Source organism: Oncorhynchus nerka, linkage group LG11, assembly GCF_034236695.1.
Source record: "Oncorhynchus nerka isolate Pitt River linkage group LG11, Oner_Uvic_2.0, whole genome shotgun sequence".
In the NCBI taxonomy this organism is placed as follows: domain Eukaryota; kingdom Metazoa; phylum Chordata; class Actinopteri; order Salmoniformes; family Salmonidae; genus Oncorhynchus; species Oncorhynchus nerka.
In genome coordinates this window covers 13,260,155-13,282,576 of record NC_088406.1, presented here as the reverse complement: position 1 = coordinate 13,282,576, position 22,422 = coordinate 13,260,155, and the positions used below count along the sequence as shown (strand labels likewise).

At 44.3% G+C, this 22,422-nt stretch overlaps 1 protein-coding gene across 2 annotated transcripts; it reads right to left on the bottom strand.

The window, feature by feature from the left end:
* Positions 1-1,608: 1,608 nt before the first annotated feature.
* LOC115127114 (lysosomal amino acid transporter 1 homolog) lies at positions 1,609-22,140 on the bottom strand. 2 transcript variants are annotated; one of them, XM_029656753.2, is made up of 8 exons: positions 20,495-22,140; positions 19,717-20,082; positions 19,166-19,295; positions 16,659-16,746; positions 4,617-4,726; positions 4,403-4,498; positions 3,670-3,855; positions 1,609-3,533 (listed from the first exon to the last, which is right to left on the bottom strand). In XM_029656753.2, exons 2-8 carry the CDS (start codon positions 19,914-19,916, stop codon positions 3,417-3,419), a joined length of 927 nt encoding a protein of 308 aa, XP_029512613.1. In that variant the 5' UTR covers positions 19,917-20,082; positions 20,495-22,140; the 3' UTR covers positions 1,609-3,416. The 2 variants fall into 2 exon arrangements, with proteins under 2 accessions (XP_029512613.1, XP_064880307.1); XM_065024235.1 differs by lacking the exon at positions 20,495-22,140 and having other exon boundaries at positions 19,639-19,794.
* Positions 22,141-22,422: the final 282 nt, after the last annotated feature.

The following is a 22,422-nucleotide window of genomic DNA, read 5'->3' as shown; positions in this document are numbered from 1 at the left end:
CTGAACAGTTAATCAAATAGCTACCTGGACTATTTGCATTGACCCCCTACCTGGTTAAATAAAGGTGAAATATCTATGCATAGTTACTTTACCCCTACCTACATGTACACTACTGTTCCAAAGTTTGGGGTCACTTAGAAATGTCCTTGTTTTTTTGTCCATTAAAATATCATAAATTGATCAGAAATACAGTGTATACATTGTTAATGTTGTAAATGACAATTGTAGCTGGAAACGGCTGATGTTTTATGGAATATCTACATAGGCGTACAGAGACACATTATCAGCAACCATCACTCCTGTGTTCCAAATGGCACGTTGTGTTAGTTAATCCAAGTTTATCATTTTAAAAGGCTAATTGATCATTAACAATTATGTTAGCACAGCTGAAAACTGTTGTACTGATTAAAGAAGCAATAAAACTGGCCTTCTTTAGACTAGTTGAGTATCTGGAACATCAGCATTTGTGGGTTCAATTACAGGTTCGAAATGGACAGAAACAAAGAACTTTCTTCTGAAACTCGTCAATCTTTTCTTGTTCTGAGAAATGAAGGCTATTCCATGTGAGAAATTACCAAGAAACTGAAGATGTGTGTACTACTCCCTTCACAGAACAGCGCAAACTGGCTCTAACCAGAATAGAAAGAGGAGTGGGAGGCCCCAGTGCACAACTGAGCAAGAGAACAAGTACGTTTGGGTGTCTAGTTTGAGAAACAGACAAGTCATCAACTGTCAGCTTCATTAAGAAACTAGTCTCAACGTCAACGGTGAAGAGGCGACTCCGGGATACTAGTCTTATCTCAACTAACCCGTAGCCCTGCACATTGTCTTGGTGCTGGTACCCCCATATATAGCCTCGTTATTGTTATTTTGTGTTACTTTTTCAACTTTGGTTTATTAAGCAAATATTTTCTTACTCTGCATTGTTGGTTAAGGGCTCGTAAGTAAGCATTTCACGGTAAGGTCTACACTGTTGGTTAAGGGCTCGTAAGTAAGCATTTCACGGTAAGGTCTACACTGTTGGTTAAGGGCTCGTAAGTAAGCATTTCACGGTAAGGTCTACACTGTTGGTTAAGGGCTCGTAAGTAAGCATTTCACGGTAAGGTCGACACCTGTTGTATTCGGATCATGCAACAATTGTTTTTTGATTTGCTTTGATTTACATTTTCACCAGGCATGACTCCTATGTCACTGGGGGAGTTCTATTACACTGGCCTGGGTTGAACCGGGCAATGGCCTGTCACGTCATCAGGCGAAAGTGGAGAGGGAGGAGTGCATTTCTCAAATCAAACAGTAATCTGCGCCGCTCAATCACGTTGTCAACAAGGCAAATAAAATGTTAGAATTTTCAAACTAGTTTTTATTGGGAAGGCAGATAAAGGATTTTTTTATCAATAATAATCACTTTAGCATTTGAAAACGCATAACCCTGCTTAATTACGTCACTTTTGTTTTGTGCCGACTTCGCCGCCGGCCAGAGCGGGGCACCTGGCTCACACCCGGGAGGCAGCCTGGTTCCAAAAGGAATACAATCACTTTTCACCCGGTTCAAACAAGATGGGGTAACCCGGGTCAGATAAACAACAACCCCCCCCCCCCCCCCCACTGAAAGACGAGGTAGAGAAATCTGTGGTGTCAATCAAACAATCACATCCATGACAGACTAATAAAGTGCTGTGACCATCGGTAATCAGTAGCTCTATTCTCTCATCATGACTCCATGTTACCAAGTTATGGCACATCAACTTATAAAACAGTTCCTGGACACAACCCCACAATAAGGGGTGAGAAGGGGTGAGAACACAATGCTCAAGGCTGTGACTGAATGCTGCCAAAAACCCTCCCTCTTTCCTTCCATTATTTGTGGCCACTGAAAGGTAAAATTACTGGGCCATAATGTAAGGAAAGGAGGATGTTTATCTAAAGGTTAGATTTCAGCCAAAGAACTGTCTGTTTTAAAAGCACCAGTGTGAAGACGTCAAACAGCCCTCCGACCTCCACTGCAACATACTACTCAAACTCATACTACTCAAACTCATACTACTCAACGATGCACCAAAAAAAGAGCCTATTAGTTTCCTCAAAAGCAAACAAAGAAAAGCTCCATAATCATATAAATAAAATACCCTACACACATCATCAGTTCAACAGTGTTATGTAGATGCAAGGCACAGGATATCAGGCTTAACCCACTGCATATTCACAATCTAAACACTGTGTAACACTCCAAGCAATTTACCAACTACAACTTATATAGGGATTCAATTACAACGGAATCTGCTCCTACAACAAACCAAGGTAAACTATAACAAATTCACCACAAGTGAAAAATAGATTACTGTTGGTGCAGCCCACTACTTTGTGGCACATCAATAGTCAATTTGATACACTACCATTGGTGCAATGTATGATCTTTTTAAACCTACATACAGGAACAATCCCTGTTATGATTCCTTCTTGTACTGTTTACCTAGACGACAATGCTGTGTGAACAGTTCAGAGTGTATTGCCGATCTTATCCTGGAAAACACAGGACCTCTAACCATTGACAAACATAGACTAGAGGCATGTGACACTGAGACACACCCTATAGGCCTTTAGTGTAATAAGAAAAACATAGGGAATAGATCATTTGAGCCCCCTTACAAAGAAATAGAGAATGGTTCTACTGAGATTACATTTCTCAAACATAAGACACCCCCTTTAATTCACCTGGATTTAAATGGAGGGAACATTGGTGTACGATCACATTTGTTGGATTATTCTAGGTACTCAGCATTATGGAGACGATTTCTGGAAATCTCTTACTGTTCTCACTCTAGAATTTCAATCATGTATTCTCACTCTAGAACTTCAATCATGTGTTCTCACTCTAGAACTTCAATCATGTGTTCTCACTCTAGAACTTCAATCATGTGTTCTCACTCTAGAACTTTAATAATGTATTCTCACTCTAGAACTTCAATCATGTGTTCTCACTCTAGAACATTTTTTTTTTTTTTTACCTTTATTTAACCAGGCAAGTCAGTTAAGAACATATTCTTATTTTCAATGACGGCCTGGGAACAGTGGGTTAACTGCCTGTTCAGGGGCAGAACGACAGATTTGTACCTTGTCAGCTCGGGGGTTTGAACTCGCAACCTTCCGGTTACTAGTCCAGCGCTCTAACCACTAGGCTACATGCTTCAATCATGTATTCTCACTCTAGAACTTTAATAATGTATTCTCACTCTAGAACTTCAATCATGTGTTCTCACTCTAGAACTTCAATCATGTGTTCTCACTCTAGAACTTTAATCATGTATTCTCACTCTAGAACTTTAATCATGTGTTCTAACGATACACCTTCATTCATGTGTTCTCACTCTAGAACTTTAATCATGTATTCTAACGATACACCTTCATTCATGTGTTTTCTAGAATGTGGACAGTTCCTCCTCTTCACAGAGCAGAGGTTCTACTTCAGGAACGTTCATCTTCTTGCTGGTTTTAGCGGACTGGTTCTTCCTATAGATGATGAACTGGGCAGTGACCTGGGAGAGTTAAGGCTCATTCACAAACACACCACAACAAGTCAACAATATTCCAGAGACAAAAATAACACTTTCACTTCATTATCCTTATCCCTTTTTTAGTGAAATGATGATCTCGGAGAAAAAGAAAAGATACAAAGAAGTCTAGGAGGAGGACTCCCAGGCTGCCGATGAGCCAGGCCAGATGTTTGAGAATGAAGGCCTGTTTGGAGCCGGCCAGAGCTGGTAGAACCACAATGACACTGAGCCCGTAGGTCCCGTTGCCCATCATGGCCAGGGCAAACAGCATGTACGACGTGCCCTCTGTAGACTGTCGCTTAAACTGGAAACAACAGGGAGATGTTACCTTTTAGTCTTCAAAACATGTTATGTAGTTAATCATTTAACCCCATTCTATTACTTCTTCATTTTAAATACTTTTTTGTTAAATTCCAAAATAATATTAGTTCCGAACATATTTTCACAATGTTTGACAATGTGTTAGTATGCATGATTTGTTGTTGGTAAGTCATGCATGCTCACAAAGACACTCAATATATAAAAATGTGTGTGTGTGTGTGTGTGTACTGTGCTCTCCCCATTCCTAGGAATTATTATCACATTGGGAGTGACAGTGAGTTCTCTGCAGGAGCCACCAGTCCACATGCTATGACATCACTCAGTACAAAACACCAGTCTCTCACGCCTGGTTCTCATTTTTTTAAATCAAACAACAGCATTCCTTTTTCTCTTCTGGCCCCAACTACATTCAGTCTTCCTTTATCACCCCTTCCTTCCCCTCCTGTCACCCTCTTCCCTCCTCATGTCCCCTAACCCTGCTATCCTGTCACATCTTACCTCCATAATCACACCCATAGACTGTCACTTACATTTTTGTAGAGCTGTGGAAAACGAGAGGAGAGGTAGAATATGGAGGCCACGTATCCACAGGCATAACCAGAAATCTCCACGCTGTTAGAGGCACTCTGAAGAGAGAGTCAGAGAGAGAGAGATATATAGGATGAGATACAACTCACATGGGGTGATATCGCCTTCACACACACACACACACACACACACGCACACACACACGCACGCACACACCTCAGTGTTGGCAGAGGTGTTGTTGTCAGTGATGAACTTGGGGAGAATCAGGAGGGCCACAGTGGAAGCCCCACACCACAGGAAACACAACCACTTCAACATGGGGCGCTCTGGGAAAGAGAGACACACATGGGTCATACACACAGACGCACCCACAGTGTTGCTGTACCTCCTGGTTTTTAAAAATATATTTTTTTTATTTCACCTTTATTTAACCAGGTAGGCAAGTTGAGAACAAGTTCTCATTTACAATTGCGACCTGGCATAGATAAAGCAAAGCAGTTCGACACATACAAGGACACAGAGTTACACATGGAGCAAAGTGGCTATTCTTAGCAAACAAGTAGTGAATTTACATAAGCTACTGAGGAGTCCTACACCAGCTACTGGGGAGTCCTACACCAGCTACTGGGGAGTCCTACACCAGCTACTGGAGAGTCATACACCAGCTACTGGAGAGTCATACACCAGCTACTGGAGAGTCATACACCAGCTACTGGAGAGTCATACACCAGCTACTGGAGAGTCATACACCAGCTACTGGAGAGTCATACACCAGCTACTGGAGAGTCATACACCAGCTACTGGAGAGTCATACACCAGCTACTGGAGAGTCATACACCAGCTACTGGGGAGTCATACACCAGCTACTGGGGAGTCATACACCAGCTACTGGAGAGTCTTACACCAGCTACTGGAGAGTCTTACACCAGCTACTGGGGAGTCCTACACCAGCTACTGGGGAGTCCTACACACGCTACTGGGGAGTCCTACACACGCTACTGGGGAGTCCTACACACGCTACTGGGGAGTCCTACACACGCTACTGGGGAGTCCTACACACTCCACTGGGGAATCCTACACACGCTACTGGAGAATACTAAACCAGCTACTGGGGAATACTAAACCAGCTACTGGGGAGTCCTACACACTCCACTGGAGAGTCCTACACACTCCACTGGGGAGTCCTACACACTCCACTGGGGAGTCCTACACACTCCACTGGGGAGTCCTACACCAGCTACTGGGGAATCCTACACCAGCTACTGGGGAGTCCTACACCAGCTACTGGGGAGTCCTACACACTCCACTGGGGAGTCCTACACACGCTACTGGAGAATACTAAACCAGCTACTGGGGAATACTAAACCAGCTACTGGGGTGTCCTACACACTCCACTGGGGAATCCTACATCAGCTACTGGGGATTTCCTACACCAGCTACTGGGGAATCCTACACCAGCTACTGGGGAATCCTACACCAGCTACTGGGGAATCCTACACCAGCTACTGGGGAATCCTACACCAGCTACTGGGGAATCCTACACCAGCTACTGGGGAATCCTACACCAGCTACTGGGGAATACTACACCAGCTACTGGGGAATACTACACCAGCTACTGGGGAATCCTACACCAGCTACTGGGGAATACTACACCAGCTACTGGGGAATACTACACCAGCTACTGGGGAATCCACGCCTGCCTCCTTTTTCTTTCTTTTTCTTTCTCTCAGTAGCCGGGCGTCACTCTGGCCTGGTGGAAGTGTCTCCGCCCAGACGGCTCTCCACAGCCAATTGGCCGGTGCTCGGCAGGGATCCCTCACTGAAGGTGTCTGCCTCTTCCCTGGAAAATAGAGTCAGTAAGCTGCCTCTGGATGACTTGGTGGATGTTCCTGTTCTTGATCTTATCAACCAGCCATGGCGATATGTCACTCGCTGTGGAAGTCAAAAGCAGCGGCATCTGGCAATGGGGGCCTCCTTGGTGACGGGAAGCCCGGACTGGACACAGACTTCAAACAGTTTCTTCGCCCTGGATCCAGAGGTTCCGGCACCTTCATCCCTGGGGGCTTCTGCTTCATGATCGGATCCAAAGGTACCTGCGCCTTCGCCCTCTGTTCGGTCTCCTTCTCCTGTGGTTTCTAACTCAGTTTCAGATCTTCAGAGCTCCCCCTCATCAGACTGTGAGGGTGTCTGAGACACCAGCCCTCCATCAGCCATGATTGATTCTACAGCTGGGTAGGTCCATCATGGCCTCACTGCCCATCGATCCTCGGGGGGTATGCGAGGCCGCTCGAGGCGTAAGAGCGGCCGCACCTCCTCAGCCTATGTACCAGCTGTCATCATCAGCAGCTCTATGGTAAGAAACATCTCGGTTCTCAGGGCAAAAACCTTGTGTTACCCTAGAGCACGAGTACAGGACATTACAACGCTGCTTCCCACCATTCTATGACAAATGCCGGGGCCTGACGCTGTGGTAGTCCATGTGGGGTCAAATGACATTAGCAGGGCTAACCGGGAATGCTGAAAATGTATTTTAAAATAACTGATTCTAGCTTCTTAAAGTTTCCAAAAAGCGGCCAATTATTTTAGGCCCGGTACCATCGTTGGGTCACGGCTGTGAGAGATTCAGCAGGCTACTGGCATTACACATCTGGCTAAAAGACTACTGTAGCTCTGTTGGCATAACTTATATAAATAAGATGCTCTACAAGAATGACAGTCCATCCAAATAATCTTGGCTCCTGGACTCTGTCCACGCATTTCAAGGCTGCATTGAGAAAATGACTTATCAATGACCCAAGCCCTGCTCAGATAATCACTACCATTGTGTCACTGAGTTGTTGTAGTGCTGTAGAACAAAATGTACAATGTCCCAGGAGCGTTGGAAGTCATAGTGTATGTAACCTAATTTATGTCCCTCTAAGTCCCCCGAATGCCTCTGTCGATCCTATAGCTATTGTATGCAATAATCATATGTCTATGAACCAGAGTTATACTGTTAGCACTGAGGCGTGTGTCCTAGTAGGAAGTCCACTGTGTGCAGCTCATTCTGTACTATCAGCTCCAACATACTGTAAATATCACTGGCATGTCAACTTCTGATAAGCCGATCATGTAAAAGAATCAAGCATCTCAGAAAGGTGCTAAAAAATAGCCCACATTAACGTACAAGTATTTGGACACCCCTTCAAATGAGTGGATTTGGCTATTTCAGCCACACCCATTGCTGACAGGTGTATAAAATCGAGCACACCGCCATGCAATTGCCATAGACAAACATTGGCAGTAGAATGGCCTTACTGAAGAGCTCAGTGACTGTCAACGTGGCACAGTCATAGGATGCCACCATTCCTACAAGTCCGTTCGTCAAATGTCTGCCCTGCTAGAGCTGCCCCAGTCAACTGTAAGTGCTGTTGTTGTGAAGTGGAAATGTCCAGGTGCAACAACAGCTCAGCCGCAAAGTGGTAGTCCACACAAGCTCACAGAACAGGACCGCCAAATTCTGAAGCGCATAGCGCAGAAAATTGTCTGTCTTCGGTTGCAACGCTCACTACCGAGTTCCAAACTGCCTCTGGAAGCAACATAAGCACAAAAACTGTTCATCGGGAGCTTCATAAAATTGGTTTCCATGGCCGAGCAGCCACATACAAGTCTTAGATCACCATACGCAATGCCAAGCATCGTCTAGAGTGGTGTTAAGCCCGCCGCCATTGGACTCTGGAGCAGTGGAAACGTGTTCTCTGGAGTGATGACGCACGGACAACTCTACCTGCCTGAATGCATAGTGCCCACTGTAAAGTTTGGTGGAGGAGGAATAATGGTCTGGAGTTGTTTTTTATGGTTTGGGCTAGGCCCCTTAGTTCCAGTGAAGGGAAATCTTAAGGCTACAGCATACATTCAGTTTGACATTCTAGATGATTCTGTGCTTCCAACTTTGTGGTAACAGAGCTTGACTGGCCTGCACAGAGCCCTGACCTCAACCCCATCAAACACCTTTGGGATGAATTGGAACGCCGACTGCGAGCCAGGCCTAATCGCCCAACATGAGTACCTGACCTCACTAATACTCATGGCTGAATGGAAGCAAGTTCCTGCAGCAATGTTCCAACATCTAGTGGAAAGCCTTCCCAGAGGAATGGAGGCTGTTATAGCAGCAAAGGGGGGACCAACTCCATATTAATACCCATCATTTTCGATTGAGATGTTTGATGAACACGTGTCCACATACTTTGGTCATGTAGTGTATATAGCCTAAGGAACAAATCTAATCTAATTTAATTTGTCACATGCGCCGAATACAACAGGTGTAGACCTTACAGTGAAATGCTTACTTACAAGCTCTTAACCAAAAATATAGTTAGGGAAAAAAATCAAAATCAAATTCAAATTTAACAAATAATTAAGGAGCAACAATAACAATAAGGAACACGTTTCATGAAATCGATAACTTGCTATTAACCATTGACACTCAAATATACTGACCATCTCTGAAACTCACTTAGATAATACCTTTGATGATACAGTGGTTGCAATACATGGTTATAACATCTACAGAAAATACAGAAATGCCAACGGGGGTGGTGTTGTGGTCTATATTCAGAGCCACATTCTAGTAAAGCTTAGAGAGGATCTCATGTCAAGTAATGTTGAAGTAATATGGCTACAGGTTCATCTGCCTCACCTAAACCCCATTCTTGTAGAAAGCTGCTATAAACCACCAAGTGCTAACAGTCAGTATTCGTTAAAAGTCAACCTACCAGCGTGTTTACGAACAGCACAGGAATGAAATCCACATGTATCGATTACGTCTTTACTAATGCTGCAGAAATCTGCTGTAAAGCAGTTTCCAAATCCATCTGATGTAGTGATCACAAAATGGTATCCATAGCTAGGAAAACCAAAGTTCCAAAGGCTGGACCAAATATTGTGTATAAGAGGTCCTACAAGAGGTTTTGTAGTAATTCCTATGTTGATGATGTAAATAATATTTGCTGGTCTGTGGTGTGTAATGAGGAGCAACCAGACGCCGCACTTGAAATATTTAAGAAATTGCGTACACCAGTTACTAGTAAGCATGCACTATAAAAACTGTTACATCCCAAAGGTTTGATGAGGATTTGAAAAATGTTATAGTTGAGGGGGATGAGGCAAAACGAATGACAAATAAGTCTGACTGCATAACTGATTGACAAAACTACTGCAAATTGAGAAATCAAGTGACTAAACAGAACAAAATAAAAAATGTAAAAAGCTATACTATGAAACAAAGATAAATTATATAAAGAAGTATAGTAAAAAGCTTTGGAGCACCTTAAATAAAAATGTTGTACAAAAGGCAAAAAGCTCCATCATTCATTGAATCAGATGGCTCATTCACTGTAAAACCCACAAATATTGCCAACTACTTAAATAATTTTTTTAATTGGCAAGATTAGCAAATTAAGGCATGATATGCCAGCAGCAAACGCTGAATCTACACATCCAAGTATATCTGACCAAGTTATGAAATACAAGCATTGTAATTTAGAATGCTGTAAAGTGAGTGTGGAAAAGATTTTTTTAAATGTTGCATATCAACAATGACAAGCCACCTGCGTCGGACAACTTGGATGGAAAATTACTGAGGATGATAGACAATATTGCCAATCCTATTTGCCAGCTCTTCCACCTAAGCTTACAAAAAAGTGTGCCCCCTCAAGCCTGGAGGGAAGCAAAAGTCATTCCGCTACCCAAGACTAGCCGACCAATCAGCCTGTTACCAACCCTTGGAGCGAGCGGTCGCATCCGCACTCGGCGGTGGCAACCGCACTCGGTCCGCAGGTAGTATTACATTTCATTACATTTCATTATAGTACAACGGTTTGATTTGTCTAATCTTAGCAATTTCTTCTTAGCTAGCTACATAGCCGTCTTTGTATCATAGATAATTGCGTAATTATCGTATTTCGTCGTCCTAACGCAGTCTACACTGCTATCTGCCCTGCAGCTAGCCAGCTAGCTAACGTCCACCGTCTACCGATTAGCAGCACAACTATTACACTCAACTGAACGACTTGATTAGTGTAGTGTTAGCTAGCTACATAGTTGTCTTTGCTGTCTTCGTATCCAAGATAATTGTGTAGTTTAGAGTGTGTAGTTTTAGAGTGATTATCTTAATTTACCGAGGTTAGCTAGCCAGCTATTTGTCGTCCTTAACGTAGGAGACACTGCTAGCTAGCCAACAGCTAGCCAACGTCTACCGAACAGAACTTCCGCACTCAACAACCCGTTCGCATTTCGCTTCGCTCCACAGGAAGTATCACATTTTTCAATTCATTTCATTACAGTACAACGGCTTGATTTGTTTGATCGTAGCTAGCTACATAGCTAGCTACATAGCCGTCTTTGTATCAAAGATAATTGTGTAGTCTAGAGCGATTTCCTAGGTTAGCTAGCCAGCTATTGTCGTTCTTTTAACGCAACGTAACGTAATCAACACTGCTAGCTAGCCAGCTAGCCCCGAATAGCAGCACAGTAGAAACTATTACACTCAACGGAACGACTTGATTAGTGTAGTGTCAACAACGCAGCCACTGCCAGCTAGTCTACATAGTCAACAACGCAGCCTCTGCCAGCTAGCCTACTTCAGCAGTACTGTATCATTTTAATCATTTTAGTCAATAAGATTCTTGCTAAATAAGCTTAACTTTCTGAACACTCGAGACGTGTAGTCCACTTGTCATTCCAATCTCCTTTGCATTAGCGTAGCCTCTTGTGTAGCCTGTCAACTATGTGTCTGTCTATCCCTGTTCTCTCCTCTCTGCACAGACCATACAAACGCTCCACACCGCGTGGCGCGCCACCCTAATCTGGTGGTCCCAGCGCACGACCCACGTGGAGTTCCAGGTCTCCGGTAGCCTCTGGAACTGCCGATCTGCGGCCAACAAGGCAGAGTTCATCTCAGCCTATGCCTCCCTCCAGTCCCTCGACTTCTTGGCACTGACGGAAACATGGATCACCACAGACAACACTGCTACTCCTACTGCTCTCTCTTCGTCTGCCCACGTGTTCTCGCACACCCCGAGAGCTTCTGGTCAGCGGGTGGTGGCACCGGGATCCTCATCTCTCCCAAGTGGTCATTCTCTCTTTCTCCCCTTACCCATCTGTCTATCGCCTCCTTTGAATTCCATGCTGTCACAGTTACCAGCCCTTTCAAGCTTAACATCCTTATCATGTATCGCCCCTCCAGGTTCCCTCGGAGAGTTCATCAATGAGCTTGATGCCTTGATAAGCTCCTTTCCTGAGGACGGCTCACCTCTCACAGTTCTGGGCGACTTTAACCTCCCCACGTCTACCTTTGACTCATTCCTCTGCCTCCTTCTTTCCACTCCTCTCCTCTTTTGACCTCACCCTCTCACCTTCCCCCTACTCACAAGGCAGGAAATACGCTCGACCTCATCTTTACTAGATGCTGTTCTTCCACTAACCTCATTGCAACTCCCCTCCAAGTCTCCGACCACTACCTTGTATCCTTTTCCCTCTCGCTCTCATCCAACACTTCCCACACTGCCCCTACTCGGATGGTATCGCGCCGTCCCAACCTTCGCTCTCTCTCCCCCCGCTACTCTCTCCTCTTCCATCCTATCATCTCTTCCCTCTGCTCAAACCTTCTCCAACCTATCTCCTGATTCTGCCTCCTCAACCCTCCTCTCCTCCCTTTCTGCATCCTTTGACTCTCTATGTCCCCTATCCTCCAGGCCGGCTCGGTCCTCCCCTCCCGCTCCGTGGCTCGACGACTCATTGCGAGCTCACAGAACAGGGCTCCGGGCAGCCGAGCGGAAATGGAGGAAAACTCGCCTCCCTGCGGACCTGACATCCTTTCACTCCCTCCTCTCTACATTTTCCTCTTCTCTCTCTGCTGCTAAAGCCACTTTCTACCACTCTAAATTCCAAGCATCTGCCTCTAACCCTAGGAAGCTCTTTGCAACCTTCTCCTCCCTCCTGAATCCTCCTCCCTCTCTGCAGATGACTTCGTCAACCATTTTGAAAAGAAGGTCGACGACATCCGATCCTCGTTTGCTAAGTCAAACGACACCGCTGGTTCTGCTCACACTGCCCTACCCTGTGCTCTGACCTCTTTCTCCCCTCTCTCCAGATGAAATCTCGCGTCTTGTGACGGCCGGCCGCCAACAACCTGCCCGCTTGACCCTATCCCCTCCTCTCTTCTCCAGACCATTTCCGGAGACCTTCTCCCTTACCTCACCTCGCTCATCAACTCATCCCTGACCGCTGGCTACGTCCCTTCCGTCTTCAAGAGAGCGAGAGTTGCACCCCTTCTGAAAAAACCTACACTCGATCCCTCCGATGTCAACAACTACAGACCAGTATCCCTTCTTTCTTTTCTCTCCAAAACTCTTGAACGTGCCGTCCTTGGCCAGCTCTCCCGCTATCTCTCTCAGAATGACCTTCTTGATCCATATCAGTCAGGTTTCAAGACTAGTCATTCAACTGAGACTGCTCTTCTCTGTATCACGGAGGCGCTCCGCACTGCTAAAGCTAACTCTCTCTCTCTGCTCTCATCCTTCTAGACCTATCGGCTGCCTTCGATACTGTGAACCATCAGATCCTCCTCTCCACCCTCTCCGAGTTGGGCATCTCCGGCGCGGCCCACGCTTGGATTGCGTCCTACCTGACAGGTCGCTCCTACCAGGTGGCGTGGCGAGAATCCGTCTCCACACCACGTGCTCTCACCACTGGTGTCCCCCAGGGCTCTGTTCTAGGCCCTCTCCTATTCTCGCTATACACCAAGTCACTTGGCTCTGTCATAACCTCACATGGTCTCTCCTATCATTGCTATGCAGACGACACACAATTAATCTTCTCCTTTCCCCTTCTGATGACCAGGTGGCGAATCGCATCTCTGCATGTCTGGCAGACATATCAGTGTGGATGACGGATCACCACCTCAAGCTGAACCTCGGCAAGACGGAGCTGCTCTTCCTCCCGGGAAGGACTGCCCGTTCCATGATCTCGCCATCACGGTTGACAACTCCATTGTGTCCTCCTCCCAGAGCGCTAAGAACCTTGGCGTGATCCTGGACAACACCCTTTCGTTCTCAACTAACATCAAGGCGGTGGCCCGTTCCTGTAGGTTCATGCTCTACAACATCCGCAGAGTACGACCCTGCCTCACACAGGAAGCGGCGCAGGTCCTAATCCAGGCACTTGTCATCTCCTGTCTGGATTACTGCAACTCGCTGTTGGCTGGGCTCCCTGCCTGTGCCATTAAACCCCTACAACTCATCCAGAACGCCGCAGCCCGTCTGGTGTTCAACCTTCCCAAGTTCTCTCACGTCACCCCGCTCCTCCGCTCTCTCCACTGGCTTCCAGTTGAAGCTCGCATCCGCTACAAGACCATGGTGCTTGCCTACGGAGCTGTGAGGGGAACGGCACCTCAGTACCTCCAGGCTCTGATCAGGCCCTACACCCAAACAAGGGCACTGCGTTCATCCACCTCTGGCCTGCTCGCCTCCCTACCACTGAGGAAGTACAGTTCCCGCTCAGCCCAGTCAAAACTGTTCGCTGCTCTGGCCCCCCAATGGTGGAACAAACTCCCTCACGACGCCAGGACAGCGGAGTCAATCACCACCTTCCGGAGACACCTGAAACCCCACCTCTTTAAGGAATACCTAGGATAGGATAAAGTAATCCCTCTCACCCCCCTTAAAAGATTTAGATGCACTACTGTTCCACTGGATGTCATAAGGTGAATGCACCAATTTGTAAGTCGCTCTGGATAAGAGCGTCTGCTAAATGACTTAAATGTAAATGTAAATGTAAACTTTTTGAAAAAATTGTGTTTGACTGGATACAATGCTATTTTACAGTAAATAAATTAACAACAGACTTTCAGCACGCGTATAGTGAAGGGCATTCAACATGCATGGCACTTATACAAATGACGGATGATTGGCTGAGAGAAATTGATAATACAAATATTTTGGGAGCCGTTTTGTTTGTCTTCAGTGCAGCTGTTGACATTATCAATCATAGTATGCTGCTGGAAAAACTTAGGATTTAATGGCTTTACGACCCCTACTATATTGTGAATTGAGAGTTACCTGTCTAGAACACAGAGGGGTTTTCTTTCATCTTTAATGGTAGCCTTTCCAACATAATCCAGGTAGAATCAGGAATTCCCCAGGGCAGCTGTCTAGGTCCCTTACTTTTTTCAATCTTTACTAATAACATGTCTCTGAGTAAAGCCTGTGTGTCTATGTATGTGAATGACTCGACACTATACACGTCAGATATTACAGCGAGTGAAATCACTGCACCACTTAACAAAGAGCTGCAGTCAGTTTCAGAATGGGTGGCAATAAATAAGCTGGTCCTAAATATTTCAAAAACTAAAATAATTGTATTTGGGACAAATCACTCACTAAACCCTAAGCCTCAGCTGAATCTTGTAATTAATGTGGAAATGTATTGTAAATTGTCATTGTTAAAACATATTGATGCAACATTAGCTAAGATGGGGAGAGGTCTGTCCATAATAAAGCGTAGCTCTACCTTCTTAACAACAATATCAGCAAGTCAGGTCCTATAGGCCACAGTTTTGTTACAATAAAGAGGGACTTGGTCAAATTACAACTGGCCCAGAACAAGGCAGCACAGCTGGCCCTTAAATGTACACAGAGCTAACATGAATAATATGCATGTCCATCTCTCATGGCTTAATGTAGAGGAGAGATTGACTTCATCACTACTTATTGACATGTTCAATAGAGCGAGCTGTCTGTTTAAACTACTAGCACACTCGGACACCCATGCATACCCCACAAGACATGCCACCAGAGGTCTCTTCACAGTCCCCAAGTCCAGAACAGACTATGGGAGGCACACAGTACTATATAGAGCCATGACTACATGGAACTCTATTCCATATCAAGTAACTCACGCAGCACGCACTCCTCTTCCCTGTAACTATTACCCAGGTCATTGCTGTATATGAGAATGTGTCCTCAGTCAACTTACCTGGTAAAACAAAAGGTTTAATAAAAAAATAATTTTAAAGCAGTAACATACATTTTTTAAACGATACAAATACACCTTATGGAAAAGCGAGGACTGTGAAGAGTCACACACACAGGTACAAACACACATAACATACACACTACTATACACACACCGGTACAAACACACACTACTATACACACACAGGTACAAACACACACAGGTACAAACACACACAACATACACACAGGTACAAATACACACAACATACACACTACTATACACACACAGGTACAAACACACATAACATACACACTATACACACACAGGTACAAACACACATAACATACACACTACTATACACACACCGGTACAAACACACTATACACACACAGGTACAAACACACACTACTATACACACACAGGTACAAACACACACTACTATACACACACAGGTACAAACACACACAACATACACACACAGGTACAAACACACACAACATATACACTACTATACACACACAGGTACAAACACACATAACATACACACTATACACACACAGGTACAAACACACATAACATACACACATACATAACATACACACACTATACCCTGGATTGTGTGTTGTAGTAGTGTAGTGGCCGGAGGGCACACACTTAATGTATTGTGAAATCTGTTGTAAAATGTATTTAACATGTTTATGATAATGTATACTACTGCCTTAATATTTGCTGGACCCCAGGAAGAGTAGCTGCTGCCTTGGCAGGAACTAATGGGGATCCATAATAAATGCAAATACCTGTGAGATACCGGAGTTATGGAGAAAGTGGGGAAGGACCTCCCTCTCTCGGTTTTTATTGACCCACATAGCCACACACAAACACACGCACTCGTACTGTTAAGTAATCCAATATGTCTTCCAGCCCTCAGCTGCAAACTGGACTGACAAAGGAGCTTTACAATGTGAGAATTTGTCAGTCATCAACTTTTAGTGGGAACTATTTTACTTGAAAACACACACACACACATTAGGCATGGATAACTTGGCATAGCTGTTAGCATTGTCAATAAGGTATACATGTAACACAGAATGTGAGTACACAGACTGCACCCTCAGAATTACACTTACAATGGAAATATGAACCTACAGCACTCTCACTACAATGCAAGGAACAATGCTGATTCTCACACATACACAACCATGGCATTCTATTGTGTTTCCATGTTGGGTGGACAGTGTAATATCGTGATCCGGCAGGCCTTACTTTTAGATGAGTTGTTCTTTATCTTGTAGTAGAGGAACTGGGAGATGAGCAGGAGATCCGTGAAGATGTAGAACACTACTGTCACAATCTGAGAGAGAGAGAGAGAAATTAGGTGGAAACTGAGCCACTTCCTAGCCTCCTGCCCAATGTATGACCATATTAGAGACATATTTCCCTCAGATTACACAGATCCACAAAGAATTCGAAAACAAATCCAATTTTGATCAACTCCCATATCTACTGGGTGAAATTCCACAGTGTGCCATCACAGCAGCAATATTTGTGACCTGTTGCCACAAGAAAAGGGCAACCAGTGAAGAACAAACACCATTGTAAATACAACCCATATTTATGCTTATTTATTTTCCTTAACCATTTGTACATTGTTACAACACTGTATATACAGTGGGGCAAAAAAGTATTTAGTCAGCCACCAATTGTGCAAGTTCTCCCACTTAAAAATATGAGAGAGGCCTGTAATTTTCATCATAGGTACACTTCAACTATGACAGACAAAATGAGAAAAAAAATCAAGAAAATCACATTGTAGGAATTTTAATGCATTTATTTGCAAATGATGGTGGAAAATAAGTATTTGGTCAATAACAAAAGTTTATCTCAATACTTTGTTAAATACCCTTTGTTGGCAATGACAGAGGTCAAACGTTTTCTGTAAGTCTTCACAAGGTTTTCACACACTGTTTCTGGTATTTTGGCCCATTCCTCCATGCAGATCTCCTCTAGAGCAGTGATGTTTTGGGGCTGTTGCTGGGCAACACGGACTTTCAACTCCCTTCAAAGATTTTCTATGAGATTGAGATCTGGAGACTGGCTAGGCCACTCCAGGACCTTGAAATGCTTCTTACGAAGCCACTCCTTCGTTGCCCGGGCGGTGTGTTTAGGATGATTGTCATGCTGAAAGACCCAGCCACGTTTCATCTTCAATGCCCTTGCTGATGGAAGGAGGTTTTCACTCAAAATCTCATGATACTTGGCCCCATTCATTCTTTCCTTTACATGGATCAGTTGTCCTGGTCCCTTTGCAGAAAAACAGCCCCAAAGCATGATGTTTCCACCCCCATGCTTCACAGTAGGTATGGTGTTCTTTGGATGCAACTCAGCATTCTTTGTCCTCCAAACACGATGAGTTGAGTTTTTACCCAAAAGTTATATTTTGGTTTCATCTGACCATATCACATTCTTCCAATCTTCTTCTGGATCATCCAAATGCTCTCTATCAAACTTCAGACGGGCCTGGACATGTACTGGCTTAAGCAGGGGGACACGTCTGGCACTGCAGGATTTGAGTCCCTGGCGGTGTAGTGTGTTACTGATGGTAGGCTTTGTTACTTTGGTCCCAGCTCTCTGCAGGTCATTCACAAGGTCCCCCCGTGTGGTTCTGGGATTTTTGCTCACTGTTCTTGTGACCATTTTGACCCCACGGGGTGAGATCTTGCGTGGAGTCCCAGATCGAGGGAGATTATCAGTGATCTTGTATGTCTTCCATTTCCTAATAATTGATCCCACAGTTGATTTCTTCAAACCAAGCTGCTTACCTATTGCAGATTCAGTCTTCCCAGCCTGGTGCAGGTCTACAATTTCGTTTCTGGTGTCCTTTGACAGCTCTTTGGTCTTGGCCATAGTGGAGTTTGGAGTGTGACTGTTTGAGGTTGTGGACAGGTGTCTTTTATACTGATAACAAGTTCAAACAGATGCCATTAATACAGGTAACGAGTGGAGGACAGAGGAGCCTCTTAAAGAAGAAGTTACAGGTCTGTGAGAGCCAGAAATCTTGCTTGTTTGTAGGTGACCAAATACTTATTTTCCACCATAATTTGCAAATAAATTCATTAAAAATCCCACAATGTGATTTTCTGGATTTTTTTCCCTCATTTTGTCTGTCATAATTGAAGTGTACCTATGTTGAAAATTACAGGCCTCTCATCTTTTTAAGTGGGAGAACTTGCACAATTGGTGGCTGACTAAATACTTTTTTGCCCCACTGTATAATATGACATTTGTAATGTCTTTATTGTTTTGAAACTTCTGTATGTGTAATGTTTACTGTTAATTTTCATTGTTTATTTCACTTTTGTATATTATCTACCTCACTTGCTTTGGCAATGTTAACACATGTTTCCCATGCCAATAAAGCCCCTTGAATTGAATAGAGAGAGAGAGAGAGAGAGAGAGAGAGAGAGAGAGAGAGAGAGAGAGAGAGAACAATAAAATATGATTGACAGTGGCACCCTCTGCTGGTAAGCATAGGCAAGGGTCAGGGAAAAGTTAAAAGGAAAACATGTCTTTGGGATAGAATGTAAATGCAGTGACACCAACTCCATTGTGCTTCAATGCAGCAGCTATTCAATGCAGCAGCTATACAATGCACCAGGGCATGCCTGGGCAGAAAGTGTTATAGTAATCAAAACAATAATTCCCTTATGCCTCTGCCAATACTCATACTTTGCAGATAAAACCAAGTTGAAGTTGTGCCTTTTGTTAGATACCTGGATGGGCAGCTGGCTGGTCAGGACGCAGCCTATTAGACTGCTGAGGTCCCCACTGAAGAGGAAGAGCAGAAAGCCAAACGACATGGCCTCCTCCACTTTACCATTGCGATAAGCCTCATAGATTTGTCTGGGGGGGAGACAACAAGATATCAAATGGAGGCAGAGAAGGGGTAAGAAAAGGAGAGTGATGTGGCATGTAAACATATACTTGGATTAGATCTCTTGGATTAGAAGTCTCGTAAACTGGTTTTGCAGAGCCACACAGACTCTCTCTCATTGCTATGGTAATACATCGATAATGGGCTAATTCATCCGTCATTGGAGGTCAGAGAAACGTGATCACAACATTTGTGATAATTTATTTTAATTAGTATTACAAAGACAATATACTTTTTCCTTATATAACGCCTTCCTACTGCAGTAGTGGAAAATTTACGGTAGACAGCAAGAAACAGAACATTGAAATTTACGGTAGAGTAGACAGCAAGAAACAGAACATTGAAATTTACGGTAGAGTAGACAGCAAGAAACAGAACATTGAAACTTACGGTAGAGTAGACAGCAAGAAACAGAACATTGAGATCAGCCCGATGACTACGCTCCAGTATTCCCACACATTATCCACGCATTGCTCGAACAGATAGAGGATCCAGGGCGTCCCATTAGAGCACAGTGGTCGACCCAGCACCGGGGAAGTCAGGTTAGCAGCCACGTTTGCAGTCCTTCCCGGGAAGCGGGCGTGGGCCATGGGGGCGTCCCACCTTCAGTCCCTCTGCCTCCGTGGAAGAATCCGAGCGCGATGATGTGGAACTTTTCGTTTGTTGACACAAAACACCCTCGAGCCCACCATCGGATGCACCACACCTAGGCTACAGGCGTGTGGCGCTTTCCGAAATAGATATAATTTTATCAATCTGCAAGGCAATATACATGACCATGGATAGAATTACGAATTGGCAGTGGAGATTAGGAGGAGTGGTGTCGGGAGAAGTAAGAAATTAAATGCATTGTTACTACTGCGCTCTTGGTTTCAGCAACAAAATGCAACTCTGATACAATGTTGATACTTTCTATATATATATATATATATATATAAAAAAGTAAGACAATTTATGCATATTGGTCATAACCGTTTGTTGCGGTTGCATATGCCTGCAATGTTGCAATTTGATAGACCAGAAGGCAATCCATCGCTTCTCATCAAATTAATGTTGGTCTGGCGGCCTCATAATAAGACAGACAATGGGGATGGATGGCAAATCCATAACAGCGACAGTCACAGACCAACCAACGTTGTCAACAAAGCAAATGCAGCTCATCTCTCACCTGGTGTGTTGATTTCTCGACCTTCGTGTTACTGTGCGACGGCTCTCCATCTCAACACGGCTGTCGTGATGATTTGATTGAGCGATATATTCCGCTTGTCTATTTAATTTCCTATTAATTTTATTGTATTGTAATATATAAATTAATGTTGCCTATTCCTGTCCTCCGGAATGGCATCAAATTCCATTATTTCACTTCCGCATTTTCTGGCAAAAACACAGAACTGAGAACCACAAGAATAAGGATTTAGCACCATCTGTTGGGTGTTATACAGTGGTGTGATAAGCACCCTACAGAGAGCCAACGTCCAGCCCATAACTAATTGAGTTGAAGTCTTATCATTATCATTAACTTGGATACATTTAGGGTAGCCTACAACCTATTATAGTTTGGAGAACGTTATTTGTCATTTTACATATTTTGTTGGTTTGTCTAATAGGCTATATGCATATCATTATAGTCAATAGGCTATATGCATATCATTATAGTCAATAGGCTATATGCATATCATTATAGTCAATAGGCTATATGCATATCATTATAGTCAATAGGCTATATGCATATCCTTATAGTCAATAGGCTATATGCATGTCATTAATTCTTTCCTTCGCTCCTTCCTTCATTGTTTAGACAGTCCAACCTCAACAGTTGCTTTGCTCTTGCCCACCTCTAGTCCACCAGATTCCTTTAAAAAAAAACATTTTTTTACCCCTTTTTCTCCCCAATTTCATGGTATCCAATTGTTAGTACAGTTTTGTCTCATCGCTGCAACTCCGTACAGACTCGGGAGAGGCGAAGGTCGAGAGCCGTGCTTCCTCCATAACACAACCCAACCAAACCCGCACTGCTTCTTGACACAATGCCCACTTAACCCTTAATCCAGCCGCACCAATGTGTCAGAGGAAACACCATACACCTGGTGACCATGTCAGCTTGCACTGCGCTCGACCTGCCACAGGAGTCGCTAACCCGGACGACGATGAGCCAATTGTGCCCCGCCACATGGGTCTCCCGGTCGCAGCAGGCTACGATAGAGCCTGGACTCAAAACCAGAATCTCTGGTGTCACAGCTAGCACTGCGATGCAGAGCCTTAGACCACTGCGCCATTCGGGAGGCCTGTTGTCCACCAGATTCCTGAAGACCACGCAAGACCCATGCCCCAGCAGACACTACCACAAGAAAACCCAAGGATTCATCTGACGCTCTTCTTCTCCTGGTGGGAAGCAATACCTCACTCACTCATGTTTCAGTGCCAGCTGGTGGAGGGAGAGATGGGGAGGATGTGTTAAAAACCTGGTCTAAAGTCCCAGATAGATACGCGTTTCGACTGAATCCGACTCATTGGACTCACCTGGACTCACCTGGACTCACCTGGACTCCTTCACTTTGTTGATTTCCCCTTCTTTATCTGTCTGTTCCTCAGTTTGTTCCCCTTGTCAGCATTGATGTCATTACGTTTTCCCCTGTCCAGACGTTGTCCTTGTTTGTTTCTTGTCTGTTATCCATTAAATGTTCACTCCCTGTACTTGCTTCTCCTCTCGCAGCGCCGGTCCTTACAGAGAAATCTAGTTAATGAGTTGCAAAGGGGTTTGTCATCAAAGGTAAACAGTTCTCTCTAATTGTCACCTCTGTTACCTGTGATACTCCAGCTAGAGTTATCATCAAGACGATTAAGTCCCACACTGGGTATTCAGGTTGGGATAAATGCATCCAAGGAGATGTCTATGTTGCCATTTTCATTCTCTCATATGTGCAGCACTTTAGTCAATTGTATGGTCCTCCAGTATGTGGTTTACAACATTCATGGCCTAACCCATGTTTGTGAGGATGTCAAGTTAATTAAAAGCATTGAATTTAATGAAAATGTGCAAAAATAGGTGAAGTTACCATATCAACGCAATGTTGATGCTGTTCCTCTCCCTCACAT